The 19,788-nt window shown below is 46.4% G+C and overlaps 7 protein-coding genes across 7 annotated transcripts; 3 read left to right on the forward strand and 4 right to left on the reverse strand.

The window, feature by feature from the left end:
- Positions 1 to 602: 602 nt before the first annotated feature.
- On the forward strand, positions 603 to 3,835 carry F4812DRAFT_467326 (glycoside hydrolase family 2 protein; the record flags this gene model as incomplete). Its single annotated transcript, XM_047938639.1, has 4 exons — positions 603 to 730; positions 805 to 1,757; positions 1,816 to 2,235; positions 2,290 to 3,835. The coding sequence occupies 4 exons, from the start codon at positions 603 to 605 to the stop codon at positions 3,423 to 3,425; spliced, it is 2,637 nt and encodes an 878-aa protein (XP_047793430.1). The 3' UTR covers positions 3,426 to 3,835.
- A 20-nt stretch (positions 3,836 to 3,855) lies between these two features.
- Positions 3,856 to 5,271, reverse strand: F4812DRAFT_455228 (glycosyltransferase family 31 protein; the record flags this gene model as incomplete). Its single annotated transcript, XM_047936788.1, has 2 exons — positions 3,856 to 4,191; positions 4,264 to 5,271. The coding sequence occupies 2 exons, from the start codon at positions 5,269 to 5,271 to the stop codon at positions 3,856 to 3,858; spliced, it is 1,344 nt and encodes a 447-aa protein (XP_047793431.1).
- Positions 5,272 to 5,885: 614 nt separating this feature from the next.
- Positions 5,886 to 7,644, forward strand: F4812DRAFT_412826 (uncharacterized protein). The gene is made up of 3 exons (XM_047932732.1): positions 5,886 to 6,619; positions 6,681 to 6,905; positions 6,999 to 7,644. Exons 1-3 carry the CDS (start codon positions 6,217 to 6,219, stop codon positions 7,415 to 7,417), a joined length of 1,047 nt encoding a protein of 348 aa, XP_047793432.1. The 5' UTR covers positions 5,886 to 6,216; the 3' UTR covers positions 7,418 to 7,644.
- A 249-nt stretch (positions 7,645 to 7,893) lies between these two features.
- F4812DRAFT_449369 (uncharacterized protein) lies at positions 7,894 to 9,865 on the reverse strand (the record flags this gene model as incomplete). Its single annotated transcript, XM_047935967.1, has 4 exons — positions 7,894 to 8,015; positions 8,071 to 9,266; positions 9,323 to 9,695; positions 9,817 to 9,865. 4 exons carry the CDS (start codon positions 9,863 to 9,865, stop codon positions 7,894 to 7,896), a joined length of 1,740 nt encoding a protein of 579 aa, XP_047793433.1.
- An 844-nt stretch (positions 9,866 to 10,709) lies between these two features.
- F4812DRAFT_467328 (uncharacterized protein) lies at positions 10,710 to 14,069 on the forward strand (the record flags this gene model as incomplete). The annotated part of the gene is made up of 7 exons (XM_047938640.1): positions 10,710 to 10,787; positions 10,862 to 10,985; positions 11,041 to 11,166; positions 11,222 to 12,672; positions 13,102 to 13,238; positions 13,329 to 13,434; positions 13,572 to 14,069. 7 exons carry the CDS (start codon positions 10,710 to 10,712, stop codon positions 14,067 to 14,069), a joined length of 2,520 nt encoding a protein of 839 aa, XP_047793434.1.
- Positions 14,063 to 16,242, reverse strand: F4812DRAFT_166921 (putative benzoate 4-monooxygenase cytochrome P450). Its single transcript, XM_047929885.1, has 3 exons — positions 16,239 to 16,242; positions 16,098 to 16,108; positions 14,063 to 16,024 (listed from the first exon to the last, which is right to left on the reverse strand). Exon 3 carries the CDS (start codon positions 15,890 to 15,892, stop codon positions 14,357 to 14,359), a length of 1,536 nt encoding a protein of 511 aa, XP_047793435.1. The 5' UTR covers positions 15,893 to 16,024; positions 16,098 to 16,108; positions 16,239 to 16,242; the 3' UTR covers positions 14,063 to 14,356.
- An 811-nt stretch (positions 16,243 to 17,053) lies between these two features.
- Positions 17,054 to 18,756, reverse strand: F4812DRAFT_467333 (uncharacterized protein; the record flags this gene model as incomplete). The annotated part of the gene is made up of 2 exons (XM_047938641.1): positions 17,054 to 18,633; positions 18,694 to 18,756. 2 exons carry the CDS (start codon positions 18,754 to 18,756, stop codon positions 17,614 to 17,616), a joined length of 1,083 nt encoding a protein of 360 aa, XP_047793436.1. The 3' UTR covers positions 17,054 to 17,613.
- Between the last annotated feature and the right edge of the window lie 1,032 nt (positions 18,757 to 19,788).

Below are 19,788 nucleotides of genomic sequence, written 5' to 3' on the forward strand. Positions count from 1 at the left end.
AGATAGGAGGCTCTGAGGGGCATAAAGTAACAACGTGGAGTCATCGTGAGAGCGCTGCATAAGACAAGCCTCTAATTCAATATATCCATTAAGATCAAGATTTATCATGCAACGACAGAGGTATCGCAACAAACCAGAAGTTCCACGGTCACCCCGCACGAGGAATTGAAATTCCGTATACCGGAAACAGCATTCCTACTATCGATCCCCTAGCAAGGTAGCTATAGCCTATAGGTACCTTCTTTTATAATACTCTAGGTTACATATGAGGCACCTAATTGGCATCTACGAGCTGTGAAACTGAACTATAATATGTCTCAGTCTCTGTATCCCCGATGTAGGGAATTTGCACTGTTCACTCATGAGGGGCTCAGTGTACTGAGGGGATGCCGTAGACAGCAACACTTATAGACCTCGTTTGCTCTCCTGAACACTTGCACTTTGAACTCATTGAGGATTTGTCTAACTTGGAAAAAAGAAAGATCTTTTTTTTATAAAAAAAGAAATAAATAAATAAAATAAAAGTTCTGGTAGAATCCGTTCTATTAAATTGAACCCCCTCCCCATTATCCTGGGTGTCACCGAGTATATCCTCACCTACAATGGTCTCTACGAAGCATAATCTAGATCAGGGCTGGAATTTTCGGCAAAGCGACAACTCCTCAGATGACTGGCTCCCAGTGCAGAAAATCCCAACCCAAGTTCATCTAGACTTGCTAGCCAACAACAAGTGAGCAACCTTCTTCGCCTGAGGGCACTTTCACGACCCTTCTTGCGAGAGAAAAAAAGCTTATCGATGAGCAGAATCCCAGATCCGTTTGATGATCTTAATGAACTAGCAGTGCAATGGGTTGCCGAGAAGGACTGGACGTATAAAGTCCAATTCACAAAACCCCCATCTCGTGTATCTGATGAACCGCTTATCACCGATGTCGTCTTCGAGGGTCTGGATACATTTGCAACTGTGACTTTGAATGGAAAGGAGATTCTCAAGTCAGAAAACATGTTCTTATCCCACCGAATAGATATTTCCAACTTTCTGGAGGATAGAAACACTCTCGAAATAAAATTCGATTCCGCTCTGTTGCGGGGCCGGAAGTTGGTAGAAGAGCACAGCCACGAACACACGTTCTATGTACGGCAAACCGAAGTCGGTCGTGTTCCTGTGAGAAAGGCCCAGTATAATTGGGGTTGGGATTGGGGTCCGATACTGATGACGGCTGGGCCCTGGCGACCGATTTATCTGGAACAATATGTCTCGAGAATCGACGATGTCTGGACTCATTATGAAGTCAGTGAGGATTTGAAAATATGTTCAGGTCGTATCTTTGCCAGGGTTACAGGCGCAAGTCAAAGGTCAATTGCACTTTCGGTAACGTTAGGGGAGACGACAGTTTGGGGAAAAGAATGCGCTGTTGATTCTGATGGGCTTGCGGAAACAGAGTTCCGAATCGACAACCCAGAACTCTGGTATCCGTTTGGGTACGGCCGGCAAGTCCGCTACAAGCTAAAAGCGACCATACCCATAGGTAACGAAAAGGCGAAACTCATTGGTTTCCGACGAAGTGAATTGATCCAGGAAAAGGACGAATTTGGCAAGTCTTTTTACTTTCGTATCAACGGAATTGACATATTCAGTGGCGGGTCATGTTGGATCCCCGCTGACAGTTTCCTGTCGCAAATCTCACCACAACGGTACTACAACTGGATAAAGCTCATGGTAGAAGGCAACCAACACATGCTTAGAATCTGGGGCGGTAAGAGATAAGCTCAGTATTTTTTAATCAACTTAGGATCACTAACTAGCAAGTACAGGCGGGATTTATGAGGATAATACTCTTTTTGACGCTTGCGACGAGTTGGGAGTTCTTGTGTGGCATGACTTCCAATTCGCATGTGCCAGCTATCCGACGTATCCCTCTTATTTGGCATCTGTCGAGCAAGAAGCAAGACAAAATCTGCGTCGGCTGAGGCCCCATCCTTCTATAGTGATATGGGCTGGAAACAACGAGGACTACCAGGTCCAGGAGCGCTATCATCTTGATTATGATTATGAGGACAAAGATCCCCAATCATGGCTGAAGTCAAGCTTTCCAGCCCGATATATATACGAGTACTTGCTACCAAAGATAGTCAAAGAAGAGGATCCTTTCATGATCTATCATCCAAGTAGCCCTTGGGGAGATGGAAAACATACTACCGATAAGACAGTGGGAGACATTCATCAATGGAATAGTAAGCAATGAATTTCCAGTCGTTACCACTTTCCCTCGGGCTGACAATTTGAAGTATGGCATGGCGCAATGAATAGGTACCAGGAAACTTATCTACTTTCCGGTCGGTTTATTAGCGAGTTTGGAATGGAGGCTTATCCGCATCTCGAAACAATTCGTAGCATGATCAAAGATCCGCAACAGCAGCACCCAGGATCCATGATGATGGATTTTCGGAATAAAGCTATCGACCATGAGCGCCGTATGATAACATACGTCGCGGAGAATTTCTTAGTGAAATACGATCTCACGTCATATACTCACCTCACACAGGTCGTCCAAGCGGAAACTATGCAGTTTGCATATAAGACGTGGCGCCGGGAATGGGGCAAACCAGGGGCCCGTAAATGTGGAGGTGTATTGGTATGGCAGTTAAACGACTGTTGGCCGACGATGAGCTGGGCAGTGGTCGATTATTATCTCGTTAAAAAGCCGGCTTTCTACGCAATTGCTAACGCCTTGAAGCCACTGGCCGTGGGCGTGTCTCGAGCATATCATGAGTGGACAACCGGTCATGCCGATCCCACTGTGCCCGCTCAAGACACGAAATTCGATCTTTGGGTCGTAAGCAATTGGCAGGAAACAGCGCAACTTGAAATCACCGTACGATTTATTTCGGTTCGAACAGGCCAAGATGTTCAATCCCCCTTGAAACTCGATACTGTGTCTGCCCAGCCGAACGCCGCAACGGAGGTCCTACAGGATTGTGTTATCCCTGCAGTTGGTTCCCAATTTAATGGGCAGCTATTTGACATAGCGAAATACGATCCCTTCGTAATCCATGCTATAGCCAGAGAGGATAAGCAGGTGATCGCGATTGACAACGCATGGCCTCAGCCGCTGAAGTACTTGGACTTCTCCGATCGAGACGTGAAATTCAAAACTTTATCTACCAGCGAGATTGTCATATCCTCAACCCGCCCTGTAAAGGGATTTGTCTTCGAGGAGACTCGTCAGGTAAAACTAAGCGATAACGGGTTTGATCTGGTCCCAGGCGAAGAGAAGATTGTGGAAGTATCTGGGGCGGCTTTGGACTCCTTACGCTACACCTACATTGGGGCGCCAGAAGGATCGTTGAAAGTGGATTTGTCTACGTCAAAAGGGAGCGGGACGACATCCGTAACCAGCCCCGTATCGAAGATCGCCTCTTAAAAACCCAACTGGGGCGTTGCAAAATCGCGAATATACACTCATGTACATCTCTATATACATCCTAAGACGTAACAACTGTTCATATCAGATGGTCTAGGTCAGCACCAGCTATGACCACTGTCCCTTACAGATATCCATCTATCACATGCAACCTAAACTCCATGCTCCGCCATATCTACAGCAAACGTACCAAATGAACCCTTAGTTTAAGGGCCTGGTATGGGTAACCAGTTTGCCGGAGTATTCCATCCATTTATAATTACCCATGGATTGATGTGACGAGCTCCTATAACGATCTTATATCTTCTTGGCTTGCTGGCTGAAACATTCCAAAGCGGACTCAGTCGCCTGATATGGATATGTGAGACTCCGACGCTTTACGTCGGGATAAAATCTGATATCCTAACAGGGCGCTATCCTAAAACCATGTTTAGGATAATATCCAACTTTGATTGTCGCAAGAGTCGTCCATTTGTTCAGGGTACTCCTTCACCTTCTCCATTATCCACCCCGACGTCACTCGTGGGGTAGCGTCCTTGGAGATCCGATGTCCTAGCATAAGTGCCGTCGACGTCTTGCAGCTCTGGTCCGACAACGAGAATTGTATGCAATCGAATTGTTTCTCGCAGATACTACGACATTCGTCAAAAGAAGCGACCGAACCCTGGTCGACATCTGATAGGTTGTCCCAATCGCTAAGCTTTGAGGAGAAATTAGGCAAAACGTAATTTCTAAATACGTCTCCGTGACGTGGGAGGGTTCCATTCTACCGGGAACTCTAATGTTAGCAAAGGGCTGATCTAATTAATTAATCAATTCATTAAAAGTTTAAGCTTACTTCCCGCTTCCAAGCTTGTTCGAACTTGGCCAATTTGTGGTATTCCGAAGATGGAAGATGGTGATAACTTGTGGCATAGTAACACCACGGTTTCTTGTTCGATCCACCAAATGTCGAGTTGAAATTCATATCGGCAGGCTGGTCTCCAGCTAAAGTCGGGAAAGACCAGAGCAAATTTACATCCGTATCGGCTAAGACTTTGCCTAAGACACAATCACCAGCCCAGTGAGAACCGGTAAAGTCATCATAAGCCTGGAGGTTTTCGTTGCGATGCGCCACGGCCTTTTTCAGTGCCGGGTTGGAAATCGCAAAACCCGCGCCGCCATAAGCAAAGATTACGTCGCCAATTTGCATCTGCATGCCCAGGTAATGAGGCTTGGACGGATCAAAATGGGAAAGCCATTCTAAGAAAGATTGCCAGAGCATATAAGTATCCGACTCGATGAAGATATACCATTTCGCATCGGGTCGCTCGCGAAAGGCCTTGTCCGCGAGTGGGAGGAACTTCCACTTATCCAACCTCCAACCAGGACTATCCCGCCCGCCTTTCGTATTTTTAGCAGCGCTCCATTGTGCGAGCTCTTCGGGAGAAAAGGCCTCTCTGCCTTTCTCTTGCAAGCGACGGTAATATTCAAAATCGGGATGTGTAGCTACGATATCGGGGTTCATCTCATCCAAGGCGTTATAGACATGGTATCCTTCGATATCCTCCTCGTAATCGGAATAAATGACATAGTGAGGGACGCAGCGCAGGGTAGTCGAAAAATGAACGGGAAGTTTTTTAGGGGCCTCAGAGGCGCCCGTCCTAAGAATTACGAAAAGGTCATTGAGACCCTCAAGCGAGTCGCACGCTAATGAAGATGAAGCATCGTTCCCGTCAGGATATGTTGGGCTTAGGGAGGCGGGCTTGCGAAAGGAAAGATACTGCTGGAGTATTAGAAAAACCAAAATCGCCGCAAGCACTCGATATCCTGAGCGTATAGAGAATGACGGAATAATAGAAAACATCATACAAACTAATAAAAAAAACGGAACGTTGAATTAGGTAGTTGATGGAGTTAAGGAGTGGTTAGAGCTCCATTCAACCCAAGAAGACACGACCGACGAACCCACGTTTAGGATTTTCGATGATTTCAGGTAAAAAGATAAAAATAGCCAAAAAAGAAGTCTCCCCTAAAACAAAGCAAGCCTTTAAAAACGGCGTATGTATCTCCAAAGAAACAGGTATTACGTATGTAGATCATTCGTTGATTACTGCGCTAAAAAGAACAGAAGAACATGACATCCCAGGTACAGTACGATACAATCGAAAGACCAGCCAGTTACCGTTCTAGACATCCATGTCCAATTAAGTGGAATTGGTTGACAAAGTACCAAAATCACACAGGGTCTTGGCTGTATCCGCCACCCTACCACCCTGCCACCAGCAAGTGTCTGAGATTTTAGTTGGCTTGGCTTGTGCTTCGCCTTAGAAACTAATGCAAGAAAGAAAATAACAACAGCAACAGCGCTTACACACAGGGATGATACTGTGCATATTACTGTGTTATATACCTAACGTACTATGTAGGCAGCGAATAGGACCTAGGGACTAATGAGAGCCCCTTATGCAATTATCTAAGTGCATTCTGAAGAGGATTAATAATTTATGATGCCGACGGAGTTATCGTGATCGTAACACATAGGTTTATGTATGCTATACTGCCCACCTACCTCCTAAGGTACCTTACTATGCATTTACGGTTAGGCAGTTATTCACCTGGTATCTTTAGCGAACCTGCGGCTGGGCCTGAAGACTCCATAGGGCTGCTTCTTAGACGTTAATTCGCCATGGAAATGAACTAACTGTTGCCGCTGCAGGGCCTGGGTGGCAGGTCCTAATTTGCGATCCTTGGACGTAGATCTAGGACTACCCAAGGCGGTATGGTTGTTGGGTTCTAACCGCAGGTAGTAATGCGAGAGGAGAATTGTTCCTCCCGCTTCATTCCCGATATCTCTTCTCTCTCACGTTTTTCCTTGTTCATTTCTTGTCGTTGTTGCATTATTCCCTATCATTGTTTTGCTCGTTTTGTTTGTTTGTCTGGGAGTATATCCGAAACGACGGCCATGTGGTTTGGACCGCTCTCCGCCCTCGCGTCGCTCGCATTCTTGAGCTCCGCCGTTCTCGCCCAAGATCCCCCCGGCCCCGGCGAGCCGGCTGAGGTGTACGACGATGGCGCGTTCAAAGAGCCGAGAGGGACGACGTCGGCATACCGGTTGGGGGCGACGATGAACGTCAGTTGGGAGACGTCGTATGAAACGTCGAATCTTTGGTTGATCGTTGGCTGGAGCTGGGGCACGCCCATTCAACTCGCAGGTGAGTTTAGATAGGAATGTCACTTTCAGCCTTAAATAAAATTGACTAAACAGTCATATAGCAAACATTGGACAGACGTGGTATGAATGGAAAGTGTCAACCGATTCGACGAATTCTTCGGAGATATACGCGTTTCGCGTAGTCAACGCGATGGGTACGGACGAAGAACAAACAGGAGGCGGTTTTTTGAGTGCGGCTTTTTGGATCGATGGCCTACCGACTAGCTCTGTATCATCTATATCCCACATGTCGACATCTGCTTCCGCGCCCGCGATGACATCTTCTTGTGAGTTTACATTCTTTTCATGCCTACCTACCTAGGTACCTTAGGTCAGGTCTAGGTACCTTTACATTTTACTAATATCTAATACTTAAATAGCCGCGACAACTTCTTCGACGGCATCTCAGACCCCGGAGAGTGCGGCCGTGAATGAAACATCCGGTCTGTCGGATAGCGGTAAAATTGGCATCGGTGTCGGGGTGGGTGTAGGAGGTATAGGTCTCATCGCCTTAGTTCTCGGCATAATATACTTCAAGCGTTCAAGGAATGAAAGGATGAAAGCGGCGGACAGCATGGAGCCGTACTCGCAAACGCCGCAGACATACGCCTCGACGATGCAACCTTACACTCCAAGCCCTGCTGCCGAACTTTCAAGCTACTATAAGCCGCCGGGACCAAGCGAGATGGAAGGCGCGGGACTAGGTGCCGAGCTAGACGGAGGAGAGAAGGCTGGATTGGCTGCCGGCAACTACCCAGCTAACGCACCCGGGCAGCACGTCGCCGAACTTCAAGGATGAACTCGTTTTCGAAAAAGCTAGAGTAATTTATATATAAGATACCCACGTTTACGTTTGAAGGATGTATACATCATAGACATGAGGTAGAATGCAGGTATGTTTGTCACGAATAGTATGGATTTCCGACAGTGCGAGCCGCATAGATGGTAGAGTTTTTGCCGTAAAATAGTTTATTTACGTTAATTCTAATACAGCTCATATGGATTAATGTTACTAGATACTGTTACTCAACGTTTATTCAAGCCTCGGTCAACGCGTTTGACTACCAAATATTGATTTATAGTTGATATTCTTATATTAGTCGAGATCCGTTGGCTGAAAGGAACATCATATGATACTTTACAGTATTATACACAGCCCTATAGATAATTTAAGTAGCTACTTCGGTACTCAGGCCCTGTGTCGTGAATGAAGGACTATACGTTCGTAAGATGGCATGTAGTTAGGTTGATTCCGCCGGATATTTTTGCATCCCCTTATCTAATGGGGTACGATCTCACATGAGTTTTCGGATGAAGGGGCATTTTGAACCGATTTATAAATCGATTAATATCATCATATGTTAACAAGTCATTGCTTGTTGAGTTTCTGAACAGCTCTGCTTGATATTAGCCCAAAAGAAAACTAGAGGCTTATAACATTCTCGTACGTACGAAGTAGAGTTTTAGGTAGTGTCCATATCTTGGAAAATTTCTCTAAGAATAGTACTAGAGTACTTTCAGCAAAAGCCAGAGCAGATATTAGCGCCGGCTCTCCGTTAGTAGCAGATCTACGATGAAGGTTCGTGACCCAAAGAGCCTTGAATACGATGAGACAGAGTGCAGGATCGACACGGGTCCAGAACTGGTCAGTCCATTCGTCGATAACTGAGACGATATCTCGGCAAATTTCAAGACTCTGTTGCCAGCAGTCGAACCATTGGGCCTCATCGGTGTAAAGATTTGAGGGTGAGCAAGCAATAAGACGTGTAAAGTGCAGATGTAATATGTTAGTTACCCGAATGCAATGATGAATGTCGGATTCTGCTGCTAGTACGTTGCGCTTCGGATTAAGATATCCAGAGGGTAGGGCAAGGAGAACTGAAGTGACTGCATCCCCTAAAATAACCGTCTTGGAGTCAACACATTTCCTCGTAGCTTTAAGCGTCAGAACATTTCCAGCGTGGCGCAACATCGCGGTGGTAAGAATGTGAATGTTCAATTCTCTCCCGCAATAATTTGATACCACGTCTTGTAAAGTTCTCCAGAGCTGGTCTATATCGTCCGTCAGAAATAGTTTCGGTGAGCTTGGGACTATTTCATCGTATAATGACCTTCTGATAAGAGCGCTATTTATGCTTTCCCCATCGACTATGAAAGGGGTACCAAAAGCAATGTTCGAGTACGAATCAAGACGGTAGACACACCACCATACGTATCTCCAATCTTCGATTTCGTCTTCTGTTACAAGCTCTTGATCAAAGGCCGAACATAAGTCAGGGTTCTCAATTTGATTGAGCCCCAAGGTATAAGCCTTTCGCGTTAATCGACTTATCCTCATCCCTGCTGGTGGCTCGGGAAACCGGTGAAAGTTATAGTAGGCCAATAGGCATTCTTGTCTAAGGTGATCCAGACTGACACGGGAACTCAGCGAATCGCTCTCGCAAGCAGTCGCCTCTAGTAGTGAGTTCAGACATAGGTCTACATCCTCAGGAGGCCAAAAGCCAACTGGTCCTATTAGCTTGGCCGTGATTGCATTGATGATTACGACTAGATCATAAAAAGCTGCGCCTTCGTCGTACGATTTAAGAAACCTGCTTTTCTGGAACAGAGGGATGGCGGGATGCACGTCGTCGAAAAACCTCAGCAACCTTCGTTCGATGTTAGAAGTGGGTTTTTAGGGGTCCGTACAGGGGTCACAACTGACATATCTTTCTCTTGAGAGCGGTCCAAATAATAGCCGGGGAAGTAAGGGAGAGCTAGTGCAGGTAGAGTCATAGATGCATGTGGTAAGAAGCTCGGGCCGGCCCGATGAAGACATGATGCAAACTGCATGGAAACATTATCGCCGATTACTGGATTTTCTAGTTGGGCACGCGGCTGCAGGTATGTTATAGGCATTAAGCCGTCATCATTCACTTGTTGGTTCGATGGGTTGCCGACCCTCTGGTTTTCAGCTGAAATGTTACGAAGTCGTGGCCGAGAACCTCGCGGTGGTCCCGGCTTTCGCTTCCGCGTTGAATACGTACATGAGTGATTGCCTTCTAGACAGCGGGAGCAACATGGACGTTGTAGATCACCTGGGGTAAGTAACGTTAGCTTTCAAGTGAGAACTAAGTTACGAGCTGTCCGCTTCACACTTGACTTTTCTCCTAAGATCGTGTCAGCAGCCCCTTTGTCCTTCTCAAGATAGTAGGTAACTAGTAACGAACCTAATGCATCGATCGCAGACACGACTGGTATCAGACATAGCAATAATACTTAGGAATATTTAAATGATTATTATTGTCGCTACGGTAAAGTTATAGTTCATAAACTCGTACATAGGGCATGTTATTGGTGAGAATATCCTTCTCCATGCCATCGCTATTTCCGCTCTCGTTTTCTGTGGCTGGTAAAAGTGGCTAAATAAGCATAACGCATGCCTCGTCGCACACAATTGACCCCTATTCTTAGCCCCTTTTCAGGCTTTAACAACATGATACTCAGTGTTGGCTACCTCTTAAATATTTTCAAGAACATTGATGATAACACATGAAACCTACGACATCACTTTAACGAGTAAATAACGTAAAGAAACAGCGTGAATGGCAAAAATCAGTTCATCCTCTTAAAGCACCGTACAATTCGCCTGGCATTTCAAAATGAGATTGAACAAAAATGTGCAAATATTAATAGCCAGTTCAAATATATCGCATTCATGTAATATAGCCTTAGGTATTCGATGGCGGGAAATAGATCATCTTCTTACTCTTGAGGTTCTGCCGAAAAGGATACACCCAATGTGGTGTTTCGAAGTTCCTCCGCGGACGAACTCTAATCTTGGCTCGGAGGAACTTGATGATGGTCCTGCCAACTTGAGGATGGATACTCCGCGTATAGTGCCAGATTCTACTGAGCTTTCCAGATTCTATTGAGCCTTTCAGTCCGAAGTCCCTCATTATAACGATCCTCGTCCCATATTAGTACTTAGCGCTTATAAGCAAGTCTCAAGATCCCCCGAGTCAACAACAGGGTATCTTTGAAATATAAGTATCAGCCATGCATTTAATTGATTCTTTTCAATCTTGTATTATCTCAACAACAACCCAAAGATGGAGGAAACGAAAGTCATGATCGTCGGTGCTGGCCCGTCCGGCCTAGCTTTGGCACTTTCTCTAGCTAAGCTCAATGTCCATGCGAGTTGCAGTATTTCTTCTCTACCTACCTAAATTCAAGTAGCAATCGTCGCTAATAATCTTAACAGTCAGTCATTCTGGAGAAAGAAGCTGAGATTACACAGGATCCAAGGGGTGTTTATCTCACTAGTGATGCGGTTCGTATCTTGTGGAATCTTGGTCTTGGTGATAGCTTAGAGGAGATCGGGCATGGTACGTTTTCACGTGGGAAACTGGTGGAAGTTACATAGCTAACTCTATTTACAAGAGTTATCCACGGTTAACTATCACCGTGCTTCGTTGGTAAACGATCCATTCTGGACGATGGATATCGGCAATGATGAGTTTTGGCAAGTACTTCCTAACGCAATACTTCACACCCAACCAAAACTAGGTAAGGATAATCAACTGTTCACTATCTAAAGTTAAATGACCTGACAGAATAAAAGAGAGTGCGATGCGGGGAAAGGTCATCGAGTCGTCATTTTGCAATCTAAGATGCCAATGCGAAGTAGTAAACTTGCTACAGGAGGGCGACCGCGCCGTTATTGAATACGCGGACAAGAATGGAGTTCGTCACAAGATCTCGGGCTCCTTCGTTGTTGGAGCTGATGGAAAGAAAGGTATTGTGAGAAAAGAGTTCCTTGAGGAGTCCGCTGGAATTAAACAAGTCGAGGGCTCTTACCGCTATGACGGGACGTGGATCGCAGCGAACCTGAAACTCAAGGTGCCAACATCGGAGACGCATCCCAACTTTCCCCTATGGGATCTTGGATTTAACCCTGACGCAGTATATGACCTCTTCTGGCCCAAGGGTTGGCATTTTTGCAGCCCGCCAGGAAGAGCAACCGCTGCAGGAAGGTTCGGCCCTCATGCAGATCGATTATGGCGCCATGAGATCGAGTACAATGACTGGGATGATTCCACGGATGCCGAGAAGCTCTTATGGGAGAATCTTGAACCCATGATTACGCGCACGAAGGATACCTCGAATAAGATATTCCCCGGTGGTGCTGTCACATATCCGCGCGATTGTATCAGCTTCATCCGATGTCGCCCTTATCTATTCACGCATAAAGTCGTCAATAAGTGGTATCATGGCCGCGTGGTTCTCATTGGCGACGCTGCGCATGTGTTCCCGCCATTCGGTGGACAGGGCATCGCGTGCGGTTTCCGCGATGCTCACCAGCTTGCTTGGCGCATCGCTTTACTTCAGCGTCTGCCTAACAGTAACGGGTCCCTTTGTGGTCGTCTGCTGGATGGTTGGGTACGAGAACGTCGGTATGGCGTTGACGACGCGACAAAGATCACGAGAATGAACGGCAGACTGTGTAATAAAGGCGATGATATTTATTTCCGCTTGATTCGTACTGCGGTCTGGCTCTTGAGAAGCATTTCCACCATATTTAGCTTGCCCGATCCTTTGGCTGCTTCCGAGACCCAAGGATACCAGCCTGTTGATGGTGGCTTCCTTTTGAAGAAGTTTCATGGGGGAAACCGGATGGCCCAGATCTATGTGGAATCGAGTCATGGATCTCCCATCCTGTCAGATGAGTTGATAAGGGATACCAAGACGGTAATGACGTTACTAATCATAACACGCGGTCAGTATAGAGCTGCTGTGGAGGAGGTACAGGAAGTTCTCAGAGCAGTTGATATAAACCCATCAGTCTTGTCGGAGGACTCTCTTCGAGTTTTCTCGCCTGATACCCCATCCGAGACCGATGGAATGGAAGTGTATTTTCCTGCATCAACTAGTCGCCTCGCCGAACTAAGTATCTCTATCAAACCAGGATACAGTCAGTCTAACTATCTACGACGTCTAGGCCACGACGTGAAGTTTGTCATCATCCGTCCTGATTTATACACGTTCGCTCTCACGAAAAATACTGAAGAACTGGTAGAATGCCTCAGTGCACTTCAATTTCAGCTCAAATGAGCTAGTCAGCGATAGTATCAGCACGTAAGCATGCTTTAATATTTGTTGGTTATATACTCTAATATTAGAAACCATCATTCAATACAGTCCTGCGTCCATGTTTATAGCTCTTGCATCACCGCGTTGAGAAGCTGGACGGTTCCTGGTCTTCAGTCCAAAGTGTGCCTCGAGCTGGCAGGTAGTAGCTACCGGTAGCAAGACAATGAGAGCCGTACTTAATAACTCAGCTGCCATGACCCGTGGAGCCTGTAAGAAAGTCCCATTCAAGCTTCCGACTCAGTCACGAAGTCAACAAGACTTTGTGGACTAGAATGGACACATACTGCTCGGCATCGAAGTACCTGGAAGGTACCTCATATTTTAGGTATACTTTCAGCTTTTGATTTTTAGACCGATACGTTGCAGCTGAGCATTGGAGTCTGCATAAAAAAGGCCAGCAAGCAATTCATCATCGATACCGTGAACACTATCGCGAACGGTGACGCGACGAAGACGAATGCGTTCATCTCTGACTGCGGGTATGACTTGTGCGTCGACAATTTCAACGGCGTTAGGAACACCGCGAAAAGCGGGAGCCATTTCAACATTTCGATCGCTACTGGTCTTTAAAATATCAGCGAGCTGGAGGACTTAAAAGACCACAAGCTGAATGTCGACCCGTCAAATGGCCGGATCTACATCGACGGTGCCATGACACATAACACAACGGAACCAGACGGCAAGGTGAGCAAGATGCCGTTAGCGGATCGCAACTAGTTCCGTGGAATGCAATCGTAGCATTACTGAACTCCCCTATTCCGCTTTCCGCTGCTTTTATTTGCACCACGACTAGAGTATCGGTTTTAGGCTCTGTTGGATAGATTCTCGGCTTTAGCGAGGGCAAGGAGAGGGGCGCAACTGTTAAGTCCGACGCGCCGTCGGCCTGGCGAGCGAGGCTTTCCACGCTGCCAGTCCTCAATACAGGCCAGCGGGCTTTGATTATACAGTTCCGAGCTTGCGACCCGATTTTAAGTAGGCAGTCGAGCGATCGGTTAATCGCGACCTGGAGAGCCTTCATGGATAAGCATAGCCAGGAAGCGCAGAACGGCCGCGCGCAAGCGACGGACAAGGAGAAAGCCAAACAAGATCTGGTCGACCAGTTGAACGTCGAAGACGACGTGGCAAAGAAGGCAGAATTGGAGCAGAAGATCGAGGATTTGGTGATAGAGACGGAAAAGCTCAAGCCCGAGGTAAAAGCGAAAGAGGAGAAGGCGAAGGGGGGAAAAGAGGGGAGAGGTCGGGAATTGGAGAAGACAGATGAGGCTAGAAAGAAAGCCAGAGAGAAGGAGAAAAGAGGTGCTCATGCGGAGTATGTCTAGGGTGACGGTCTCTGACTTCAGAAGCTGATATGATGGGATGGGATTTGAATGCACAATGTCATCAGTATTATTGATAATTCGATTGATTATATCAAAGTGAGAAAAAGGAAATGTTGAATGCGTAATAATCATAATAAGACTAGATTTGACTAGTCACCTCATATGAGTGGTACCACTCATGGATCAGATAGACTGTAATAGTAATTGTGCCAATAAGAAATACACTTTTGGCTCAGCGGTTTGTCTCTTGAGACCTCATTTGCTTGCCAATGACCCTATGAAGCACGTTAAAATCTTCGTTTCAGACCAATATCTAACGCCAATGGCTTCCTCAGGAAACCCTCGCGAGTCTCCATCTCATTCTGGCAGAGGAAGACGCTATAACGGCGTGCCCAAGTCGCCACAATCATTTTCATCTCCATCTCGGCCACATTTCGGCCTACACAGGCTCGAGGACCTGTACTGAATGGGATGAACGCGTTTTTCTGACGCGCGGTCGTCTCCTCCCATCTCTCGGGGCAAAATTCGTCTGCGTCCTCACCCCAAATCTCACGCGAGTGGTGCATGGTATACGTTGGTACGCTAAGTACTGTGCCAGGAGGGAAATAATATCCTCGAATATATACTCCATCAGATTCGGGCGGGATCTCTCGCGGTAGGCCGATCCCAGAGGTGCAGTGGATACGCAACGTTTCATTGATGATCATCTGGAGATATGGTAGATTCCTGATCGCGTCGTACGTAGGCACAGTGACATCATTGCTTGGAACTGCCGCGTCGAGCTCTTCTTGAAGCTTCTGTAGTACGCCTGGTGTTCGTGCTACGTGGTAGAGAAGAGCGCAAGACGAATTGGAGGTCGTATCCGACCCGGCAATCAATTGTGTCAGTGCTTCTGCTGTCAGTTCCTCAAAACCTAATGGTTCCCCTTTCTCGTCGCGTCCCTCCTGTAATAAGGCAAGAAGGTCTCTGCGGTTAATATCCGGTGGGTTCTCTAGACGATCCTTCACGCGCGCAATAGCGATGCCCGCTAAGTTCTCCACAGCTGCGAGGCCCTTGCTAAAGAACGAATCTGGGAGCCATTTGGCGTAGGGCTTGAGCTGTGGGAAGCAGCCAAGAGTAGCAGATACTTCGCCGCGACGGTTAAGTATTTCAACAGCCGGTGCATAGATTGGCGGGGAATCGACTGCTGTGCGAACCTCAGCAATATCTGCTCCTGCCTTCAGCATACCGAATGGCGCACCAAATGCTAGGTCCCCAATGGTGTCAAAGGCTACGTAGTTGAACCATTTCAGGCAATCGAGATAAGCTGTTTTATCTCCCGTAGGTGATTTCTCGATTAGCTCATCCCACCTCTTGACAAACATCTCGAGGTTTTCCTGGATATATGGTTCAAACTGATGTATGGATTTCGGAGCAAATGTGCTTGACACTAGCTTTCTCTTACGAGTATGCTCAGCGCGGTCCCGAGTGTTGAATAAACCACGTCGGATTGAAACGAAGGCATCGTAGAATTCAGACTTGAGGAATCCATTTCCGTGGCCGTAGATGACCTGGATAGCCTCATCGTCGGCAATGCTCACGTGGTTTGGTTGAATACGCACAACAGGACCTAACTTCTTATGGACCTCATCCACGACGAGATAGCGTCTTCCTCGTCTACAAGCATAAAGAAGCCATAGGTTAGTGAATTGAGCCGGGAAAGGCGCGGGAACACCTCGAAGGTGGCTGTTCGTCATTAGGTACGAATAGACATAGTAGAAAACAACAGCAAGACACCCCAAACCTAATGCCCAAGGCAATGGAATTTGCTCGAGGATTGCCATTTTGACAATGTATGGGACAAAAGCTATTGAATCTTAAAATATATCGAGATCGCAGAGAGTTTAAATGCCTTTTTTTTTCTCTCTCAGTCTCACTGATTCCTTCGTCACACCCCCTCACGGGAATTTCGGCGGCTAGTTAACATTGACGTTGTAGTTAGTGTGTGTATTCGAAGAAGATAATGCGGAGGTCTAAGGTGGCTGACACCTCCAATACACCTATAAGCATTGTCGGTTGTTAGATTCGGGTTGTGCCAGACCAAGGTCAGGGAAGCGGATGTGATTCAGATTAAGTACGGGACACGGACACGGAAACTAGAAGAAGACTGAGTTGTACTATTATACATACCATGGGTAATGCCCTATAAACGGTCCAACTGGCAGGTCCGTCTAAACTAAACTACCTGCTTTAGTTGATCATTAACACCTTCCAGTAATTAACCCCTGTTCAGCAGACACGCACTAATACATAATAAGGCGCATGCGACTTCTTATTGCCGATATTACCAAACTTTAATCATTAATGGTAGGCTATCATGGGGTAGCGCATGCTTGTTTGAAGCATATTTTCAGTCATATGAATTTCGAAGGAGGAATTTGGGGAAGGAGTGCATCGTGGTGGTACATATTTTACGTGATATACTATTTAACATGAGGTCGCCGTTCAGGTGGCACAAAAGCCCGAACTTGAGGTTTTTACTAAGTGCCTAGCCCACGCCACCGAACGGCCACTAGGCTTATAGTTCTTACCTGCTACGCCGCCGAACAGTAGCCTCATGTAGCCTACATTAGCTCCTCTAACCACGATGTATACAATGCGTATTTTCGAAAAAAGCTATAGATGTTGAATGATTCCTGGATTTAAAGGTTGGCTAATCCCTTGCTCACAAGCCGCACCAACAAGCGAAACCAAACGCCCAAGAAGTAATGATGCGTTATGTATGCCATGCCACGCTTCGCTCTATGACTCGAGGAATTAAATCCAAGTGCAAAATAGGAAGAGATACATGTTATCTCAATGGCGTTTAATATACGGGCACCATTATAGTAGTGAGTCTGAATTTGTTTACGGTGAAACGGTGAAACCCCGCACCCAACAGCTGGGAACGTGTAATAAAGTAACAATATTTGTTATTAGAGATGGAGATCTTTAGGTAATACTCTGCTTACAATGATGGTGATTTAACTATATACCTAATTAACTAAGAGATATATGCATTAAACCATGTAACTGCACCAACATATTCGATAACTATCTGTACCTAATCAGATGGCTGACGTCAGGTCTTCTATTCACGCGAAAGTCGTACCGAACCTCTAGCTACACGATAAGGAAGGCATAATTTGTAATGATAGATCTGCTCTATTGATAGAGGTTTCAATTGTCTAATATCCCCATTCTGGCCTATTTGATTGACGGAATTTCTCTCTCGATCCCGATCTCGACTCTTGGCTATGGCCCATGGAAGATTCCGGGCCTCGGTTATCCACGTCCGATGTATCGGGTGTGCCATATTGCCGACGGCAACTACACGTGGGAGACCAAATACAGTCTATTCGACAATCAACACCATGAGTTTGGTTATGAAAACTGGCAGTGGTCATCTCATCAATCCAAGAAGATGCATTGGAAAATTTCAACACAGGCTATATCAAAGTTTGACTATTTTAGAACTCTCTTCGCGGTATCCTTGTCTAACAACGCCCCCAAGTGATTAGTTTATTTATAGCTTGCCGGCTGTGCGGAAGTCCTGAAGTGCCTCGATAACACGGGCCTTCATCGTCTTCTCACCCTCCCTGACCCAGACGCGGGGGTCGTACTTCTTCTTGTTCGGCTTGTGGGGACCTTCAGGGTTGCCGACCTGGGTCCTTAGGTAATCGACGTTGTTTAGAATGTAGTCTCGGTGACCGACAAGGTAAGCCCACTGGAGATCGGTGTCGAGGTTAACCTTGACAACACCGTGCGAGATAGCCTCCAGGAACTCTTCCTTGCTTGAGCCAGAACCACCGTGGAAAACGAAGAAGACCGGCTTCTTCTGGCCATCGCCAAGCTTCTGGGCAACGTAGGCCTGGTGCTTGCCGAGGAGCTCGGGGTGAAGCTTCACGTTGCCCGGCTGGTAGACACCGTGGACATTGCCGAAACCAGCAGCAATGCTGAATAGCTTAGAGATGGGGCGCAGTGCCTCGTAGATGGCAAGAATATCCTCAGGTTGTGTGTACAGCGAGTTGTTGTCAACGTCTTCGTTGTTGACACCGTCTTCCTCACCACCCGTCAGACCAACTTCCATTTCCAACCACAGACCTAACGGTGCCGATCGCTTTAGGTATTTGGCTGTTGTCTCGATGTTGTACTGAAGATCTTCTTCCGATAGATCAATCATGTGGCTGCTGAACAGAGGTGTTCCGTGCTGCTTGAACCACGCCTCATCAGCCTCGAGCATGCCATCTAACCACGGCAGCAGCTTCTTGGCACAGTGGTCGCTGTGTAGGATAACGGGGACACCGTAGACGGGGGCAATTGCGCGGACGTAGTGGGCAGCAGCAATGGCACCAGCAACGGAAGCTTCTTGGTTGGTGTTAGGGATGGACTTTCCAGCAAAGAAAGCAGCACCTCCGTTGGAGACCTGGATAACAACAGGTGCTCTTGATTCCTTAGCAGCCTCAAGGACAGCAACGACAGTAGAGGATGAAGTCACATTGACGGCGGGGAGAGCGAACTCGTTCTCTTTGGCGTATTGGAAGACCTATTTGACGCATATGTTAGCCGCATGAGGTAGGTGTATATCAAAACTAGTTTAGTATACCTTGTAGACATCCTCGCCGTAGATGACGCCAGGCTTAAGATTCAATTCGTCCATTAAACCCATTGTGAAGTGTGTTTAAGATGTCGTAGTAAATGAAGGTTAAAAACGGGATGAAGTAAGCTGTAGGTAATTAGGTACGCTGTCTTGAGAAATAAATTGTTGGAGAGGGGTGAAATACCTTTTTGTAAATTTGGTGAGAAAGTCTGAGGGAATAAAAGTAGTTAACAGCAAAAGGTTGAAAAGAAGAGGGGAGGGGCTATAAGAACTATGGAGGGGTCTTTTCGGCCAGACTTGATCCACGGTGACGCAGATGGCCGAGATTTATTATGGAGAGCAAGTTATGGAGAGCTGGGCAGCTACCCGGATTATTTCGCGAAGTAAATTGTATCATATTATTAACTAAATAATATGGCCGACGCTTCCCTCATTTGCTTTATTTCCCTTTTCTTTCCTAGCGTGACTTCTTTGTCTTTACACCTTTTTGTAAAGCAATAGACGCCATCCACAGCTCTTTCTCAAGCTTCAACGCCCTTGCCCCTCTGCCCCTCCAAGCGTCAAGGAACTAGGGAGCTTGCTCGGAAGGTCAAGGTGGGGTAAGCCCGTCTGATTGTCGGCGCAATCAATCAATAGTATTTTTCATTTTACTAATAAATTATTACATAACTTCTAATTATGACAACTTTGTGAACTCGTTAATGAAATTCGCAAATATGGAATGCCACATCAACATTTTCACCGCGATCTTGGAGGTAATGTAGATGTCAATTGCGGAGCAATCTTTCATCATAGTACATGAGTACCAGTCAACAAACAAAAAAGGGTCCGTCAAAGTCCCGCCATTTATGCACCGCCTTATCTTATCAGCTATGTCATCTGGGCCATACATAATACGACATGTAAGTGGGTCTAGACAAAATATTCCGAATAGCCAACTTCGACAATGACCTTTGACGTACATCATACGTTTATTTATTCTTTCGACTTTCCTTACGATAATTCATACCATGATATCAAATAATTATAAACTCCTGTTTCAACTATATGCAAACTTCCTTTCTCGTGTTCTGTCAGCCACAACTCTTTCAACTCGTACGT

Source organism: Daldinia caldariorum, assembly GCF_022478825.1.
Source record: "Daldinia caldariorum strain CBS 122874 unplaced genomic scaffold F4812scaffold_2, whole genome shotgun sequence".
Lineage (NCBI taxonomy): Eukaryota > Fungi > Ascomycota > Sordariomycetes > Xylariales > Hypoxylaceae > Daldinia > Daldinia caldariorum.